The sequence below is a fragment of the Neovison vison genome, chromosome 3 (assembly GCF_020171115.1).
Source record: "Neovison vison isolate M4711 chromosome 3, ASM_NN_V1, whole genome shotgun sequence".
In the NCBI taxonomy this organism is placed as follows: domain Eukaryota; kingdom Metazoa; phylum Chordata; class Mammalia; order Carnivora; family Mustelidae; genus Neogale; species Neogale vison.
Window position 1 is genome coordinate 41469644 of NC_058093.1, and position 16651 is coordinate 41486294.

At 43.3% G+C, this 16651-nt stretch overlaps 2 protein-coding genes across 4 annotated transcripts in view; one reads left to right on the top strand and one right to left on the bottom strand.

Moving 5' to 3' along the window:
* The window catches only part of LOC122902436 (UDP-glucuronosyltransferase 1-6-like), a 47722-nt gene that overhangs the window by 20421 nt on the left and 10650 nt on the right, over positions 1-16651 (top strand). The window contains exon 1 of one of the 3 annotated variants that reach the window (XM_044241892.1): positions 11341-12255. The exons of the other annotated variants lie outside the window; for them this stretch is intronic. Within the exon in view, the coding sequence (XP_044097827.1) occupies positions 11392-12255 (864 nt within the window). The 5' untranslated portion in view covers positions 11341-11391. Of the gene's footprint in view, positions 1-11340; positions 12256-16651 lie in introns of those variants that run through there. 3 annotated transcript variants of the gene reach the window in all.
* DNAJB3 (DnaJ heat shock protein family (Hsp40) member B3) lies at positions 5933-6968 on the bottom strand. The gene has a single exon (XM_044241895.1). It carries the CDS (start codon positions 6966-6968, stop codon positions 6228-6230), a length of 741 nt encoding a protein of 246 aa, XP_044097830.1. The 3' UTR covers positions 5933-6227.

Here is a 16651-nt window from a genome sequence, read left to right on the forward strand (position 1 = left end):
GAAAAGTTTGAAAAGTGCTGCTTTGGTTTTTCAAAGGTCTTGTGAGGCCCTGCTGCGTAACAAGGACCTGGTCAGGCACCTGAATGCCAGTTCATTTGATGTGGTTTTAACTGATCCCGTTTACCCCTGTGGGGCCGTACTGGCTAAGTACCTGTCACTTCCAGCTGTTTTTTTTTTGCGTGCCATTCCATGTGACTTAGATTTTGAGGGTACACAGTGCCCAAACCCTTCCTCTTATATTCCCAGGTTGTTAACAATGAATTCAGACCACATGACGTTCTTGCAAAGGGTCAAGAATATGCTCTATCCTCTGGCCCTGAAGTACATTTGCCACATTTCTTTCACCCCTTATGCAAGCCTTGCTTCTGAGCTTCTTCAGAGAGAGGTGTCGGTGGTGGACATTTTCAGCTCTGCATCTGTGTGGCTCTTCAGAGGAGACTTCGTCCTGGACTACCCTAGGCCAGTCATGCCCAACATGGTCTTCATTGGGGGCATAAATTGTGGCCACAGGAAGCCATTGTCTCAGGTCTGTATTGGTGCTTATGTCCAATCAACATTCCAGGTGGAACACTTTTGTTGTTGTCGTTTGTTTTTTCTTTTTTATTTCCAGGTGCTTACTTATCTACCAGTTTTTCTAAGACTTCTACCTCTCATTCTCCTAAAAGTTCAGTGAGATAAATGTTGAAGCGACTCCACTGGTGTAGTAAAGGTTTGCAGTGGTCACCAAAAGAAATGAGAGGCAGGGGCATGGGTCTGTGAGAGGATTGACAAGCACGGGTGTGGGTCAGCTAGGACCATCCTTTTGCAAAGGCACCATCTTCATGGGGCTGTGCAATTTTCTCCAACTGTGTAGGAACAGAGATGCTGAGTTGTGAGCTGATCCATCAGGAGTCTTTGCTTGTGGGTGTTTGCTTGTTCAGTGGAGGGACAAAGGAACCAGCAAATTGTGTTTGTTGACATGATATTTTTAGTGGCCCTGTCTTGGAAGGGGCTAGAGTGTGATCTGATCACAAGAGACCTAAACACAAAAAGGAAGCAGCAGTGTCAGGAAACTTGAATAAATTAAGTGGAAGTGAGACAATGTGCAAGAGACAAAAAGGGGTCTGGGTGATCCAAGAAAGAAGTAAATGAGTTCAACTTTTCAGAGATGGAGCTGTGCTGGGAAGGTTTCTGACCAGGAGTTATGACTGGGGTATGACATGGGGACGATCAGAGTTGGATTGCAGGTTGGAAAGGTCTCCTACTTGGGATGTTGAAGTCCTCAAAGGAGACAGTGGGAGGGAGGTCAGACTATGAGCCTATGAACCCAGTGAAAGGGGGGTGAAGTGATGAACAGAATAGGATCTAAAAGGGAAGGGGATGTTAGGAGAAATCAAGAGTTGGACATTTGACCTACTGAGCCACCCAGGTGCCCCTGTACCATGTCTTTATCCACTCACCTATTTTATTTTATTTTTTTAATCATCCATTCTACTGATGGACATTTGGGCTTTTTCCATAATTTGGCTATTGTAGATGCTGCTGCTGTAAATATCAGGGTGCATGTATCCCTTCAACTTAGTACTTTTGTATTCTTTAGGTAATTATCTAGTAGTGTGATTGCTGGATTGTCAGGTAGTAAGGTTGTTCTATTTTTAAATTTTGAGGAAACTCCATACTGTTTGCCGGAGTGGCTGCATCTTTTAGTTTTCCTTTGTGAAAATATTCTCTGGAGTTAACTGCACTGGTTCAAATTCTCACTCCCATTTTTCTGGCTGAATGTGCAGGTGGGCAGGTATTACCTAAATATTCTGGCCTCATTATTGTCACAATGAGTACACAACAAATATTTTCTCTTACCGTTATTTATAAAGTACCTGGCAGAACAAGGTATGTCATCTGAAGACCTTTAGATATGTTTGTGCTGATTTTCTGGGTACATAAGGGATCATTTATACCGAAATTCTCAAGTATTATATGTGATAGGCACACCATTATCACTTTTGTTCCACTAAATTCTTTTTTACTTTGAGATCTTGTCACTCTTACTTATTTGGTTTGGTTTATCCTTAAATGTTACTTCTTTAAGTAGTCATGGAAATTTTCTCCAAGTATGAAAGATCAGAGTCGAAGTCTTTCATATTTTTGTCCCTTTTCTTAAGATTTATGATGGATGAGGGGCATCTGGGAGGCTCAGTCGTTAAGCATCTGACTCTTGATCTCAGCTAAGGTCTTGATCTCAGGGTCATGGGTTCAAACAAGCCTCACACTGGGCTCCAGCTGGGCCTGGAGTCTACTTAATAATAATAAAAAAATTATGATGGGTGAAATTGTTTTATTGGTTTTCTCAAAGAAATAATTTTGGGAATTGCTTATTCTTTTTACTAGTTTTGTTTTCTATTTCATTAATCCCAGCTTGCTTTTTAGTAATGATTGTCATTCTTGTGTCCTTTGGTTTATTTTATAGCTATTTTTCTAATTTTCCTTAGCTAAACATTAAGTTCCTTTCTGTTAGAGTTTTCTTAACAATGAAGCATTGAGGGGTGCCTGGGTGGCTCAGTGGGTTAAGCCGCTGCCTTCGGCTCAGGTCATGATCTCAGGGTTCTGGGATCGAGCCCCGCATCGGGCTCTCTGCTTAGCGGGGAGCCTGCTTCCCCCCTCTTTCTCTGCCCGCCTCTCTGCCTACTTGTGATCTCTGTCTTTCAAATAAATAAATATTTAAAAAAAAAACAAAAAACAAAAAATCAATGAAGCATTGAAGTTCATAGAACATTTTTTATGTCTCCTAGGTTTTGGCATAAATTGTTTGTATTTTCTTTTTCTTTCCTTCGTTCTGTTTTTGGTCATTTAATTTTCTGGTTTGGATTTCCTCTCTAAGTCCATGGTTATATTCAAAGTTGTTTATTCCCTCCCATAGCTATCTCTTATTTTTTTCTAATTATTTTAGATTTTAATCAGAGAATGTTTCTTTTGAAGTCCCTATATTAAATAATTTAGTAGGTTTTCATTGTGGTCTAGTATAGAATTGCCCAATTGACCTATAATGCAGGCTATAAATATAATTTATTAAAAATTAGTAGACAGGTTACCAAAAAAGGCAAAAAGAGGGCTAAAATTATATCTTATTCAATCAAATATATCTAAAATGTTAAACTTTCAATACATACTCAACATAAAATTTTAATGAGCTATTTTACATTCTTTTGCTTCCATACTAAGTCTTCAAAATCTGCTATTTATTTTACACTTACAGCATATCTCAATTTGGACTGGTCACATTTCAAGTGCTCAGTAGTCAGTCACGTGTAGCTAGTGGCTCCTATATTGCATAAGATATGATTAACATTTGTAGATGTTGCATAGATACACCTAAAAAAATGCTTATTTAAATTTTTTATTTAGGGTGCCTGGGTGGCTCAGTGGGTTAAGCCTCTCTCTCTGTGTCACATAAATAAAAATCTTAAAAAAAAAAAAAAGAAGCTTTAAAGAATTTTATTTAAAAAACTTCAATATGCCCAATTCTTTTTTTTTTTGAAAGATTTTATTTATTTATTTGACAGAGATCACAAGTAGGCAGAGAAGCAGGCAGAGAGAGAGGAGGAAGCAGGCTCCCTGCTGAGCAGAGAGCCCGATGCGGGGTTCGATCCCAGGACCCTGGGACCATGACCTGAATCGAAGGCAGAGGCTTTAACCCACTGAGCCACCCAGGCGCCCCAATATGCCCAATTCTTAAAATGATGTCTTAAACTACTTCCTTATTAACTGGTGCACTCCATGGGAAAGTGCTCTCTCTCCCTGGAGAGAGTCCACGGCGGGGTCCTGCAGATGCTCATCTTTGCACCAGAGGAAATGTTTTCTCTACTCTGAAAGCCTACTCAAGCCTTTCCATAAACAACAAGTACTGACATACAGGACTGTGATTTTAGAGCTATTTTTAAAAAGCGGTTTTCAGTTTTGAAAATTCTTTACATAAAATGCTTTCTATTCTGCAAAAGGGAAACTCTCCACCAGATCTCTAACTGAATGCTGTTTGCTGCAACAAATGCTGTTAAAACCCCTGGCATCCCCCAATCTACTTTCTGTCTTTACTAACTTGACCACTCTAGGTACCTTATATAAATGAAATCATAGAGTATTTGCCTTTTTTTGACTTATTTCACTTAGCTTATGTCCTTAAGACTCACTCATGTTGCAGCGTATGTCAGTTTCCTTACTTTTTAAGGCTGAATAATATCCTTTTGTATGGATTGACTTACTTTGCTTACAAACTTGCTTATATATTCATCCATTGACTTGTTTGTTGCTTCCACTAGAGCCATTAAGATCCATGACCTCTGGGGCGCCTGGGTAGCTCTGTCTTTAAGGGTCTGCCTTAGACTGAGGCCATGATCCCAGGGTCTTGGGATTGAGCCCCACATCAGGCTCCCTGCTCAGCAGGAGGTGTGCTGCTCCCTCTCCCACTACTTGGGTTCCCTCTTCACTGTCTCTGTAAATAAACAAAATCTTTAAAAAAAAAAAAAATACATGACCTCTGAATGACCCTCCCTGCCCCCATGCCAGTCTTACTGGACCCAACTGAAGACTTTCCTGACCAACGGAGACTTATGTTAACCAACTGTATAGACATAAATGCACTTATTCTGTCCTATACAGAGTGGTGATTTTTAATTTCTATCACTTCAAAACTCAACATCCCTTCCCTCCTTGCTCCTTCTTCCCTCCCCACCAACAACTATGAATATCTTCACTGGTGTGTTGTTCCCTAGCCTGGCAAGCAAATAAACTCATATATTTTTTTAAAGCCCCAGTAGTCTGTTTTATTCTGTACAATTCTTGTACAATTAGTGGGTGAAAAGCACTGCCTGGGTACCTCAGTGACCATGTGAGGTAGTTTTAACAGAGTCTGTGCCCTCGTGGGACAGTACTGGCTGAATCCTATGTTCCTGCTGCATATTGTTCACATGCCATTCCACAGGGATTGGCCTTTACAGATACCAAATTCGGTTTCATATATTCCTAAACAGTGTGCTCAAGTCACATGACCTTCCTGTAAGGAAGGAATGTGCTGCATTTTTAGTCTGTCTAGTTCAGTTGCCTTTTTGCTCCAATGCCTCATGCAAACTTTCCCTTAGTCATGACCAAAGGGGATGGCACACTTGTGATGGACAATCCCAACGCAACCATGCCCGAAGTGGTTTCCACTGCGGGTATAAACTGTGCCAACAGAAATGTACTCTCAGATGTATGCTGCCTCACCCAATTACTACTCCAAGCTTTCCAATAGTCTTGGCTTTGTCAACCTAATTTGAAACAAGATACATCCTGCACACAGCAATAGGGTAGTTTTGTGTAGCCTTAGAGAAGTAACTTTCCACATTTCCATCAACCATAGTTGTAGAACCAGGTCGGGTGGGTAGAGGCTAGCAATCAGATTTCTGTTTGAGTCATCACTACCAGTTTTTTTTTTAATTGCTTAAGTGACCTGAATAAAGTCCATCTGATGCTATTAAATAATCATTTAACTGTGAGGATTTCACCTCTGTATTTTGCTCAAGCCTTTGGAAGGAACACGTTCCTGCTTACACTGACTTCAGTCTCCTGAAATGGATTTCAGACTTCCGACCTCCATATCTATAAGAGAATAAATCTACATTGTTTTAAGCTACCAAATCTGTGGTAATTTGTTACAGTAGCCGTAGGAAATGAATACACCCACTTTGCCAGGTTTACCTGTTTCTTAAAAAGCCTAGGTTTATTATATTTAAACGGAAAACTCTTACTAGTCACCAGCGTCTATATGGAACTAAAAACCATCCTTAAGCCAGAAGTATTAGTGTGTACACATCTTTTACTATAATGTGGTGAAAAAAATGGAAGTAAAACGATTTATCTTGGCAAGGTTAACTTCAGAGAAAACTACCTGGCTCACATTTCAAACAAAATGGAAAGGCAAGGTTCAAGGTGCTGTAACACTGTGTCCTAGTACTAGGAAATAATCACCGTCTGCCTGGGGATTATGTTTAATGAATAGCAAAGTGCATACAGATATTTACAAGTTTTAAAGAGAATCAGAGGTCCTATTCATGTGGTCCCAACAATAACAACAAATAGGCATTGGCATGACTGTTTATAAATTCTTCAGTACAGTTGTTCTGAAAGTAGAGTTCCCTTGCAAGTTAAAAAAAAAAAAAAAAAAAAAAAGTCCTGCTATTCCTCACCATGTGCTCTAAGTTGAACGTGGACTGGAATTACTTGGTGTCAATGCGCAGCAGCTGCTCTTTGCCATTTATTATCAGGGACTTCAACTCTCCGTCTTCTTCCACTTCCACCCTTTCTTGGCCATTCTCAATGATTCTCTTGGTGGTGATTTTTTTGCCATTAACGATTTCGGTGGAAGTCGACATGGATTTGAAGTTGCCGGTCCCACCACTACCACAACACATGGAGAAGGAAGAAAGGCCTCCGTTCCCCAGGGAACCAAAGGAACTAAATCCCGTATCAAAAGAAGAAAAACCACCTCCAAAGGCTGGAAATTCACTGAAGGCGGAGAAGAAGGGAGCGGTTCCTCTGCTTCTGCTTCCCCGGGAACTCCTCCGACCGCCCATGATGTTCTCTAGTGGGTCTCCGAAGAAGTCGAACGAAAATGGGTCGCGGCCCCCAAAAAACTCCCTGAAGACCTCGGCCGGGTCGCGGAAGGTGAAGACATACTCGAAGGGGTCGCGGCAGGGTCCGCTGCCCCCGCCGCCACCACTGCCGCCACCGCCGCCCTCTACTCCAGCCTCGCCATACCGGTCGTAAACGTCCCTCTTCTTGGTGTCTGACAAGACCTCGTAGGCCTGGGCCACTTGCTTGAACCGCCTCTCCGCCTCCTCCTTGTTCTCAGGGTTTTTGTCGGGGTGCCACCTGAGCGCCAGCTTGCGGTATGCCTTCTTGATGGCCTCTGACGACGCCTGGCGGGGCACGCCCAGCACCTCGTAGTAGTCCACCATGTCGGAAGGCCAGGCACGGTCCACAGGCCACCGGCACGACAAGAGATGCGGGTGGCTGCCCCCGGGGCACGGGCCCGAGTGCCCTGCGAGCCCAGGCCACCCGGAAAGGGCGCCCTTGTGACGTAGGCCACATCTCATTGGTGGAGACCGCATCCCAGAATGCACTGCGGGGGCCTTGCCGCGCTTCCGACGACGAGGGTCTCTGTGGCGTGTTTCGCACGGAGGTAGGGGGGGTGGACGCCCCGCCCACCCCTGGCCCCGCCCAGGCAAGCTGTGCTCTCCTAATCTCTCCGAAGGAAAAAGAGGAAGTTAGTGGGAGTAAGGGGGGTCTGGGGCTATGGCTTTGCTAGAATAGGCCTTCTGTCAGGTTCTCCCTCCGCCCGTGGGGTTAGAGTGAGGGGTGTATGTTTTGTCTGAGCCTGTGCTCAAGGATAGCCATATCATTGGTCCAGAACAGGAGTTCTCCGGTTTTGTTTCTAGGACCCTTTTGCTCTTTTAATGTAGGTTGTATCTATCAATACTTACTCCATTAGAAGTTAAAGCAATGAAAAAAATTCGTTAGCCAATTTAATAGCAATGAAGCCATTACATGCTAACATAAATCATATTTTTATTATTTATTTGAGAGAGCGAAACAGAGAGAATGATAGTGCTCCCAGATGTGCGCGTGCGGATGTGGGGGAGGGGCAGAGGGCGAGGAAGAGGGAAAGAATCCCAAGCTGACTCCACAGTTTCATCCTAGAGCCTACATGTGGCTGGATCTCAGGACCTGGAGATCATGACCCCCAGCCTAAATCAAGAGTCCTGTGCTTAACTGACTGAGTCACCCAGGAGCCCCAAAATAACTTCTTCAAAGCAAAAAAATTAGTGAAGAGTGGCACATCCTACACTTTCCACATCTCTCTGGTTGAAAAGAAGAGAACGGGATTCTTCTGCCTGCTTCTACAGTCAATCTATTGCTATACCACAGGTTATGTGGCCACTGAGAAACCACTGTACCCTTAAGAGAGCATGTGAGGGGCACCTGGGTGGCTCAGTAGGTTAAGCCTCTGCCTTCAGCTCAGGTCATGATCTCAGGGTCCTGGGATCGAGCCCCACATCCGGCTCTCTGCTCAGCAGGGAGCCTGCTTCCCCCTCTCTCTCTTCCTGTCTCTCTGCTTACTTGTGATCTCTCTCTCTGTCAAATAAATAAATAAAATCTTAAAAGAAAAGAAAAAGAGCATGTGAGTGAAAAAGCCAAATATCATTATGGAAATAGTTTCACTTTGCAAAATTCCCCTAAAAAATTTTTGGGTATCCCCAGAGTGTCTTGGCCCATAGCTTGAGAACTCCTAGTCTAGTGTATCAAAATGATTAAAACTTGCCGGTCATGCTTGTGGTGGTGTGGGTCAATCTTGGTACCGTAATTATTTCCAGTAAAACTGCTATACAATGACCATAACTTTCTTTTTGGCATTTTTGGACATCTGACCTCTCTCTGCCTTGTTCTTATTCTCTGATACTTTATTTTTTGCTTTGATAAATGGCAAGGTAATACCAATAAAGGTCACTTAGTTCTAAGAGGAAAATGATTAACCAGTGAACTCTAATATTTCATCATAAAGGGCAGTAGATCCAACGAGGCACTCTATGTCTCTAGGACAAACTTCATGTCACCCTGAGGGGCCAAGTACAATCCTGGAGCTGGCACTTTGTAATCATGCAATAAACAGTAGTAGAAAGTGGATTCATAGTAGAGTCTAGTGTGATAAAAGCCATATGGGAAAAGTCTGTTTGGGGAAGGTCAAGTGATCCAGAATGAGTGGAGGGAAAGGGGCAGAGGGTGAGGGGTCAGGTGAAAGGAGTGTCAAGGAGTAATGAGCTTGGACAGGTAGCTGAAGACCCATTCCAGGGAATTTTGAGGGAAAGGCTGAAGTCTAAATTTTATTCTGGGTCCTAGGAAGCTGTTGATCAAGGTTTCAGGGATGGTGGCGGGGTGGGGCAGTGCAGGGGGAAAGCTGATGCTGGGACCAGAATGAGTAGATATGGTTTGGGGGCCCTGGAGGACTGTGGAAGCTGGGTTTCAGAGACAGAGCATTCAGCACTTGCTTGCTTGGATATGGGGCCTAGAGCAAAGGAGAAGGGATGAGTCACATCTATACAAAAACATTTACTGAGTGCTTACTGTCTGCAAAACCATGGACTGGCCCCCGAGCGAGGGATTCCAAAGCTGAAACCCTGCTTATAAGGGCAGAGTCATGTCCCCAAAGCATCCAGGAACACAGAAGCCTCAAAAAGTCCTGAGGCTCTGCGTGATTTAGTAAAGTCATAAAATCATCACAGTGGTGACTGTGTGTGTTTACAGCCCTTTTGCTCTGGGTAATTTATGAATGAACTCTTATGACACTGAGAGTTCAGATGAATTATTGCTCTTAATATTTAAACTGGACTGTGAATTTCAGAATTGCAGATAGGGGCACACCAGTGAATAGCATTGCTGCCCCTCTACCCACCCAGAACCTTAGCCCAGGAGAACGGAAAGTGCTTGGGGTGGCATAGGCTGTGTGTAAGTGGGAAGCTTCTGAGTACATGTATGTTTAAGCATGTGTGTATGTGTGCACCCATGTATAAGCACATGTGACACTGGAGGTCTGTGGAGGAAGGATAGTGGTACAGGGAAGGAGGGACTCTAAGTACCTGTTCTAAGTACCAGAATGAAGGGGGCCCTGTGAATATGCCCCACAGGACATCAAAACTTTAGACTTAGCAGTTTCTCCATGACCTTCTTATCAAGTCCCCGAATATGGGTGGTCAGTGACGTCCATGGTCAAATTATTGAGATCTGTGCTCCCATCCTGGGACTGTAGTGTACAGCAACGGATCCCCAAAGAACAGGGTGGGATGATCAGTTCTGTCTGCACTCAGATTTGCCTTTTCTTCTGGAGGGGAATTTCTATTTGGGACTACCATACTCGCTCCCTGACCCTTCCCTTGCTCTTTTGGGGGCACCAGCTAGTGCTGGGTATTACTGGGTGAGCACATCTGCCTTCTCCCCATTTATTTTGATTGGGTAATGACTGTGGGGATCACGGCTTTACTTCTAGCTCCTAACCTGCTATAAATTTCAAACCTGGCCCTAAGATCCGGATAGTGCTAGAGGCCATGGGGAGTTGGGATTAGGGCGGAGTCTCCATGCTCTGACACTCAGGGCCTGCATCTCAGCTCTGTCATTTAGTAAGCGCAGAACTCTGGCAGCCCTTTTTCTCTCTCTGAACCTCAGGGTCTTCCTTCCTAAAGTGGGAACAATACTATCTGCCTTTAAGGGATATTTTAGGGGATTATGTAAGATGCTTGTGACATGCTTAACACCTTATTTGATACCTGGCACATACTCCACACATCCATGTTCTTATTGGTTTTGTTCACCTTTCCCCTTTGCTGCAACTGGGTCATCAGATTTTCTCAGTGTCTGCCCTCGCGGCTGTCTGTCCTAGCGAACGCGCATCCCTCCTGAGAGAGGCCCTCTGCGCATGTGCACTCGAGTGGGCCTCCCTCCCGCCATTCACTAGTCAGCAACGTTCATCTCCTTCTTGACATGCTTCACAGCCCCTGACGCGCCTGTTTATCTGCTCATATTGCCGGTCTGTCTCTTCTGATGGAGCCCGAGTTCTGGTGAGGCAGGACACTCGTCTGTGGTGGTCTCTGCTGGCACCCCGAGGCTCTGTGCCGTGTGGGACAAAATAAGCATTTTGTTGGATGAATGCATCAAAATGGTACCGCGTTGGGCAAGACCCTGAGTGACCCACGAGGAAGGACATCCCGCAAGGCTGCAACGGGCCAAAAGCAGGCTTGCAGCATCATGTTCTCCTCTTTCTAAAAGGCACATTCTGCTTTCTGTTTCATTCCTGAAAAGAAAGTCTAATTTGTCACCACATAGCCTTTTTTCTTCCCCTCTTGGTCCATGGAAATACTCGTTTAATGCATTCAGCGATGCTGGGGCTGCTTTCCTTTCTCTGGCCCCTCAAGAATGTGATTCGAGTGGTTGGTAAAGAATTCCAGCGGTGAAACTGTTGCTGCCGACCAAGAAAGCTAGTTCACTGGCTGGGATGGGCATTGGGTGATGTACGGAAGTGCTGAATCACTATATTGTACACCTAAAACTAATATGACACTGTATGTTAACTTAACTGGAATTAAAATAAAAACTTAAGAGCAAATAAATAAAAAACAAGAATACTTGGAAAAAAGAAAAAAGAAACCCGACAAAGTCTGTCCTTGTTACCTCTAAAGGTGAACTTCCTGTTATTTTCAGCTGACTGACCGGCTATAGTCATGTGATACAATCAACCATTAACTCTGAGTATAGATTGGTTCTTGTGACAGGAAAGTAGGAGAGGGCAAACTTTTGGCAAGAGAGAGTCTTGGTAGCAAAGGCAGGGGAACCATGGCAGCAAGGTCCCGCGATCCATCTCCGCTTGTCCTGGGCCTGCTGCTGTGTGCTCTGAACCCCACTGTGTCCCAGGCTGGGAAGCTGTTGCTGGTCCCCGTGGATGGCAGCCATTGGCTGAGCGGGCTTGGGGTTATTGAGCAGCTGCACCAGAGGGGACATGACATGGTAGTCCTAGCTTCTGAGGCTTCAATGCACATCAAAGAAGGAGCGTTCTACACCTTGAAGAGGTACCCTGTGCCATTCCGAAGGGAGGACGTGGAAGAAGCTTTTATCGAACTCGGGCATGGTGTCTTTGAGAATGAGCCTTTGCTGCAGCGTGTGGTCAAAACGTACAAGAAAGTCAAGGAGGACTCTGCCCTGATTTTTTCTGCCTGCTCCCACTTATTGCACAACAAGGAACTTATGGCCTTCCTGGTGGAAAGCCGCTTCGATGCCGTGTTGGCAGACCCTTTCCTCCCTTGTGGCCCCATCGTGGCGCTGTACCTGGGTCTGCCTGCTGTGTTCTTCTTGAACGCGCTGCCGTGTGGCCTAGATTTTCAAGGTACTCAGTGCCCCAGCCCACCATCTTATGTGCCCAGGGCTCTGTCCCTTAACTCAGATCACATGACCTTTTTACCACGGGTGAAGAACATGCTCATTTTCTTGTCAGAGAGCTTTCTGTGCAATGTGGTTTATTCCCCATATGGAGCACTTGCCTCAGAAGTCCTTCAGAAAGATGTGACTGTCCAGGACCTGATGAGCTCCGCATCTGTCTGGATTCTCAGAAGTGACTTTGTCAAGGACTACTCCAGGCCCATCATGCCCAACATGGTTTTTGTTGGTGGGATCAACTGTGCCGGCAAAAACCCACTGTCCAAGGTGTGTATTTGAGGGGGAACTTTACAAGTCTATATCCTTGCAAGGACTTTGGATGGATGAACTTGCCCCTGATATATGCCCAGTGAGCATGCTGACATAGTCTCAAATGCCCCCTTTTGTTAGTTTCTGCCTTACAAATCTCCCAGGTCTGGCTTGTAATTTACATCAGTCTTAGGCATCTTCTTCTGGGTTGTTTCTTTGTATAGGACAATTTAGGAAAGTATACTTTGGGCGTTTTCTCCTTTGTGCTCCAACGAATGGTAATCAATTAGATATGACAAAGGCTAATCGATATAAGCACAGAACAATGGGTGTAGGGCTCTTACAGAGAACACAAATCTGCAGTGTGCACCTTGCCCTTGATTGGGTCAGACACACAAGGGTTGAGACTGCTGAAATAATTCTTTGATGTCTATGGATCCTCACGGCAAAAGTTGCCTTTTTGTTTCTGGTTAAAGATCCAGTTGCTAGATATTCTGATAGAAAGCTGGCTTCTGTGATCCCTTCTCTTCTAATGAGTAAATATCAGACAATCAGATTCTGGCACTGGGCAGAAAGGTCCTGAGTTTCATTCTTTGCAATGCTGATGATGAATTTTTTCCCATGCGGAATTTGAGGTATGCAAAAAAGTAGCATTTACATCCTCTTCCAAATCTTAGTGGAGGTGACACAGAATAACAGGAGAATCTCTGTCAGATGAGGGATTGGGAAGGATTCTTCAAGGAGGTGACATTTCAGTGGGCATTCATTTATTTTTCAAGTATCGGTTGAGGATTCACTGGTAGCCTAGGTACTTTGCAGGTGCTAAGTCTGGTTCCTATCAAGGGACTATTATCACCAATGGAGAGCACTGAATCTTATTCCCAGAGTGACTCCGATGTGACTCACCTCTTAATGATCATGTCATTGTCACGGCAAGGAGAAACTTTGGACAGCAGAAAAAAACACCACTTGAGAAATCCGGAGCCTCCAGACCATTGCTGCATGACCAGATCCCCTCTGTGGGGCTCTTATTCCTCCCCCATAATGTGAAGAGAGATCTGGTGACCCCTCTCAGATCTCCCACCAGTAAGATTCTGACACCCCGAGGCCTGTTGGAGAAGTATATGTCTGATGGGGAGGTCTGGTAAAGAAAAAAGGAGATGGTGTTAATTTTTTGGGAAAAAAATGAGAAAACCTCATGTTATAAAAAATCAGTAATAATTCTCTTTATATATAGGAAAAGGTGAAATATTACCAAACCAGTGGTCACATCATAGATCAAAGAAGAGACCTAGTCAGCATGTCTAAGTTAGAGTGGAAATAAAGAGGAATATTTTTGGTATCATTATATAGGATCCAAGTGAAAACAATTGTGTTTCACATTTACTTTTTAAATGTAAAACTTTGGATATGTGCATGCATAGTAGAAATTCCACTCCAAATGGAAGGACTTTCTTGTAAATCTGCATGGGTATCCTCGGTTACACTGACCTTCTTTCTATTTCTGGGACATTCCAAAATCTTTCTCAGCTCAGGACCCTTGAGCATGTTGTCCTGTCCTTCTGGATTGCTTTCAGCTCAGCTGTAATGTCACTTCTTCAGGGAGTCCTGAAGAAGTCCTGAAGAAGATAGGATCCTATGCTCTTTCCTTCATAGCACATCAAGTACCGTGATCATCTCATTTAAATATTTGTTTATTGACCGTCTCTTCCATATATGTGGGGACAGGGACCACTGCTGCCCATTTCTGTACCCACAACACCTGGCAGTGGGTCTGCACATGATTGGCGTTGGGTAAATATGAGCATCTTGGGCATATAATTAGCACTTGCCAAATGTTTTTTAAAGGAATGAATGAAAACCACAAAAGGGTGTGAACTGAGGACTAGTCACCAGATAGGCAGTAACTTCCCCCAGTTCTTTATACTCCTACAATTACATACAAACATATGTATTTTTCCCCCTTTTTCTTGGGTGATTTTTAAAATTTAAATTCAATTAGCATATGGTACATCATTACTTTTTGAGATAGTGTTCAATGATTCATGTATAACACCCAGTGCTCATCAGATCACATGCCCTCCTTCATGCCCATCACCGTTACCCCACCCTCCCACCCTTCTCCCTTTCACAACCCTCAGTTTGCTTCCCGTAGTCCATAGTCTCTCTTTTTTTTTTTAAGATTTTATTTATTTACTTGACAGAGATCACAAGTAGGCAGAGAGGCAGGCACAGAGAGAGAGAGAGAAGCAGGCTCCCTACTGAGCAGAGAGCCCGATGCGGGGCTCGATCCCAGGACCCTGGGATCATGACCTGAGCCGAAGGCAGAGGCTTTAACCCACTGAGCTACCCAGGTGCCCTCCGTAGTCCATAGTCTTTGATGGTTTGTCTCCCTCTATGGTCTCTTTCCATTCAGCTTTTCCTCCCTTCCCCTATAATCCTGCATTATTTCTTATGTTCCACATATGACTGAAACCATATGACAATTGTCTTTCTCTGCCTGACTTATTTCACTCAACATAATCCCCTCCAGCTCCATCCATGTCTATGTAAATGGTGGGTATTCATCCTTTCTGATGGCTGAGTAATATTCCATTTTATATATATGGACCACATCTTTATCCATTCATCCGTCGAAAGATATCTCTGTTCCTTCCACAGATTAGCTATTGTGGACATCGCTGCTATGAACATTGGAGTGCAGGTGCCCCTTCTTTTCACTACATCTGTATTTTGGGGGTAAATACCCTGTAGGGCAATTGCCAGGTCATAAGGTAGCTCTGTTTTCAACTTCTTGAGGAACCTCCATACTGTTTTCCAGAGTGGCTGCACCAGCTTGCATTCCCACCAGTAGTGCAAGAGGGTTCCCCTTTCTCCACAACCTCGCCAACATTTGTTGTTCCCTGTCTTGTTAATTTTAGCCATTCTCACTGTGGTTTTGATTTGTATTTCCCTGATGGCAAGTTGTCTGGAGAATTTTTTCATGTGTCCTTTGGCCATATTACAAAGCTGTGATTACCAAAACAGCATGGTACTGGCACAAAAACAGATACAAAGATCTATGGAACAGAATAGAGCCCAGAAATGGACCTTCAACTCTATGGTCAAATAATCTTCAACAAAGCAGGAAAGAATATCCAATGGAAAAAGACAGACCCTTCAACAAATGGTGTTGGGAAAATTGGACAGCCACATGCAGAAGAATGAAACTGGACCATTCTCTTATAGCATACACAAAGAGAAACATGTATTTGTGTTGATTTTTTTTGCTTGTTTTATGAAAAGGGTAATAATATACCCCCATGGATGCCTTATAAATATGTCATGGGTACCATTTCAGTTCTAAATATTCTATCTATTTTTTTGAGCTGCACCATGTTTCATGGTATTACGTGCCATAGGTTATTCTGTTAACCATGTAATCTTGTTTCCTAGGAAGAAAACTGAAGTTTATATTCCAGGGCCTTGCCCTTCTTGTAGTTACTTCTAATGTTACCTTACCAAAGATCAAGGACACTTTGTAGTTTCCTTCATATTTTTCTGTTCCTTTCTTGTTCAGCTTTTCTTAAGTATTTTACACTTCTTTTTGATCACTCTTGTGAATATGATAGTTTTTCCATTTCTGTTTGTACCTGGTTATCTACTCACTGATCAGGCCCAAATCAAAATTCAGCCTAATCAAGATATTGATTTCATAGTTTAAAAAAAAACAGTATGCAGACTTTCATCAATCAAGAAAATATGGATTCTCCTGTTCTGAATTCTATGCCCGGCATTGATCTTACTGAATTCACTAGAATCCTTAAAAACAATTGAATAATTTTGACAATCGCAAGGATTCTTGTCTTGCTCCTGATTGTAATGAAGGTTGATTTTCATTTCATCATTTTGTGTCACGTTTGCCATTGTTTTTTGGCAAATAGTCTTTATTTATTTAAATGATTTCCTTCTTTACTTTAGGATGTATACTAAGAGGGGCTACAGAACTTTGTCTACCGTCTTTCTCAATATCACAGCTTTGGTATCATTTATCAATATATTTTCTTTGTCAGAAATTTGTCTAAGTGCTGAGTTGTAATGACTATGTCTTGGTTGCTGCCTCATTTGGTGCAAGCAAGCCTTGTGTGAGAATGTCTTTGTAACCTGTACTGGACAGCAACACTCTCTGTCCTACTTAATATTTTTAATTTGAAATTCCACTTTTTTGATGTTAATATTATCGTTCCTTCACTATCTTGTTTACATTTCCTTAGTGCCTCTTTTGTACCCTTTGTCTTCAAGCTTTTTTTAATTCTTCTTCTTCTTTTTAAACACAGAGCTGATATTTGTAACCTGGTCAGGAGACTTTTGCCTGTTTGCACTTAATTTAACAATTGCTAGATTTGATTCTAATTATACCAGTTTATTTTTATTT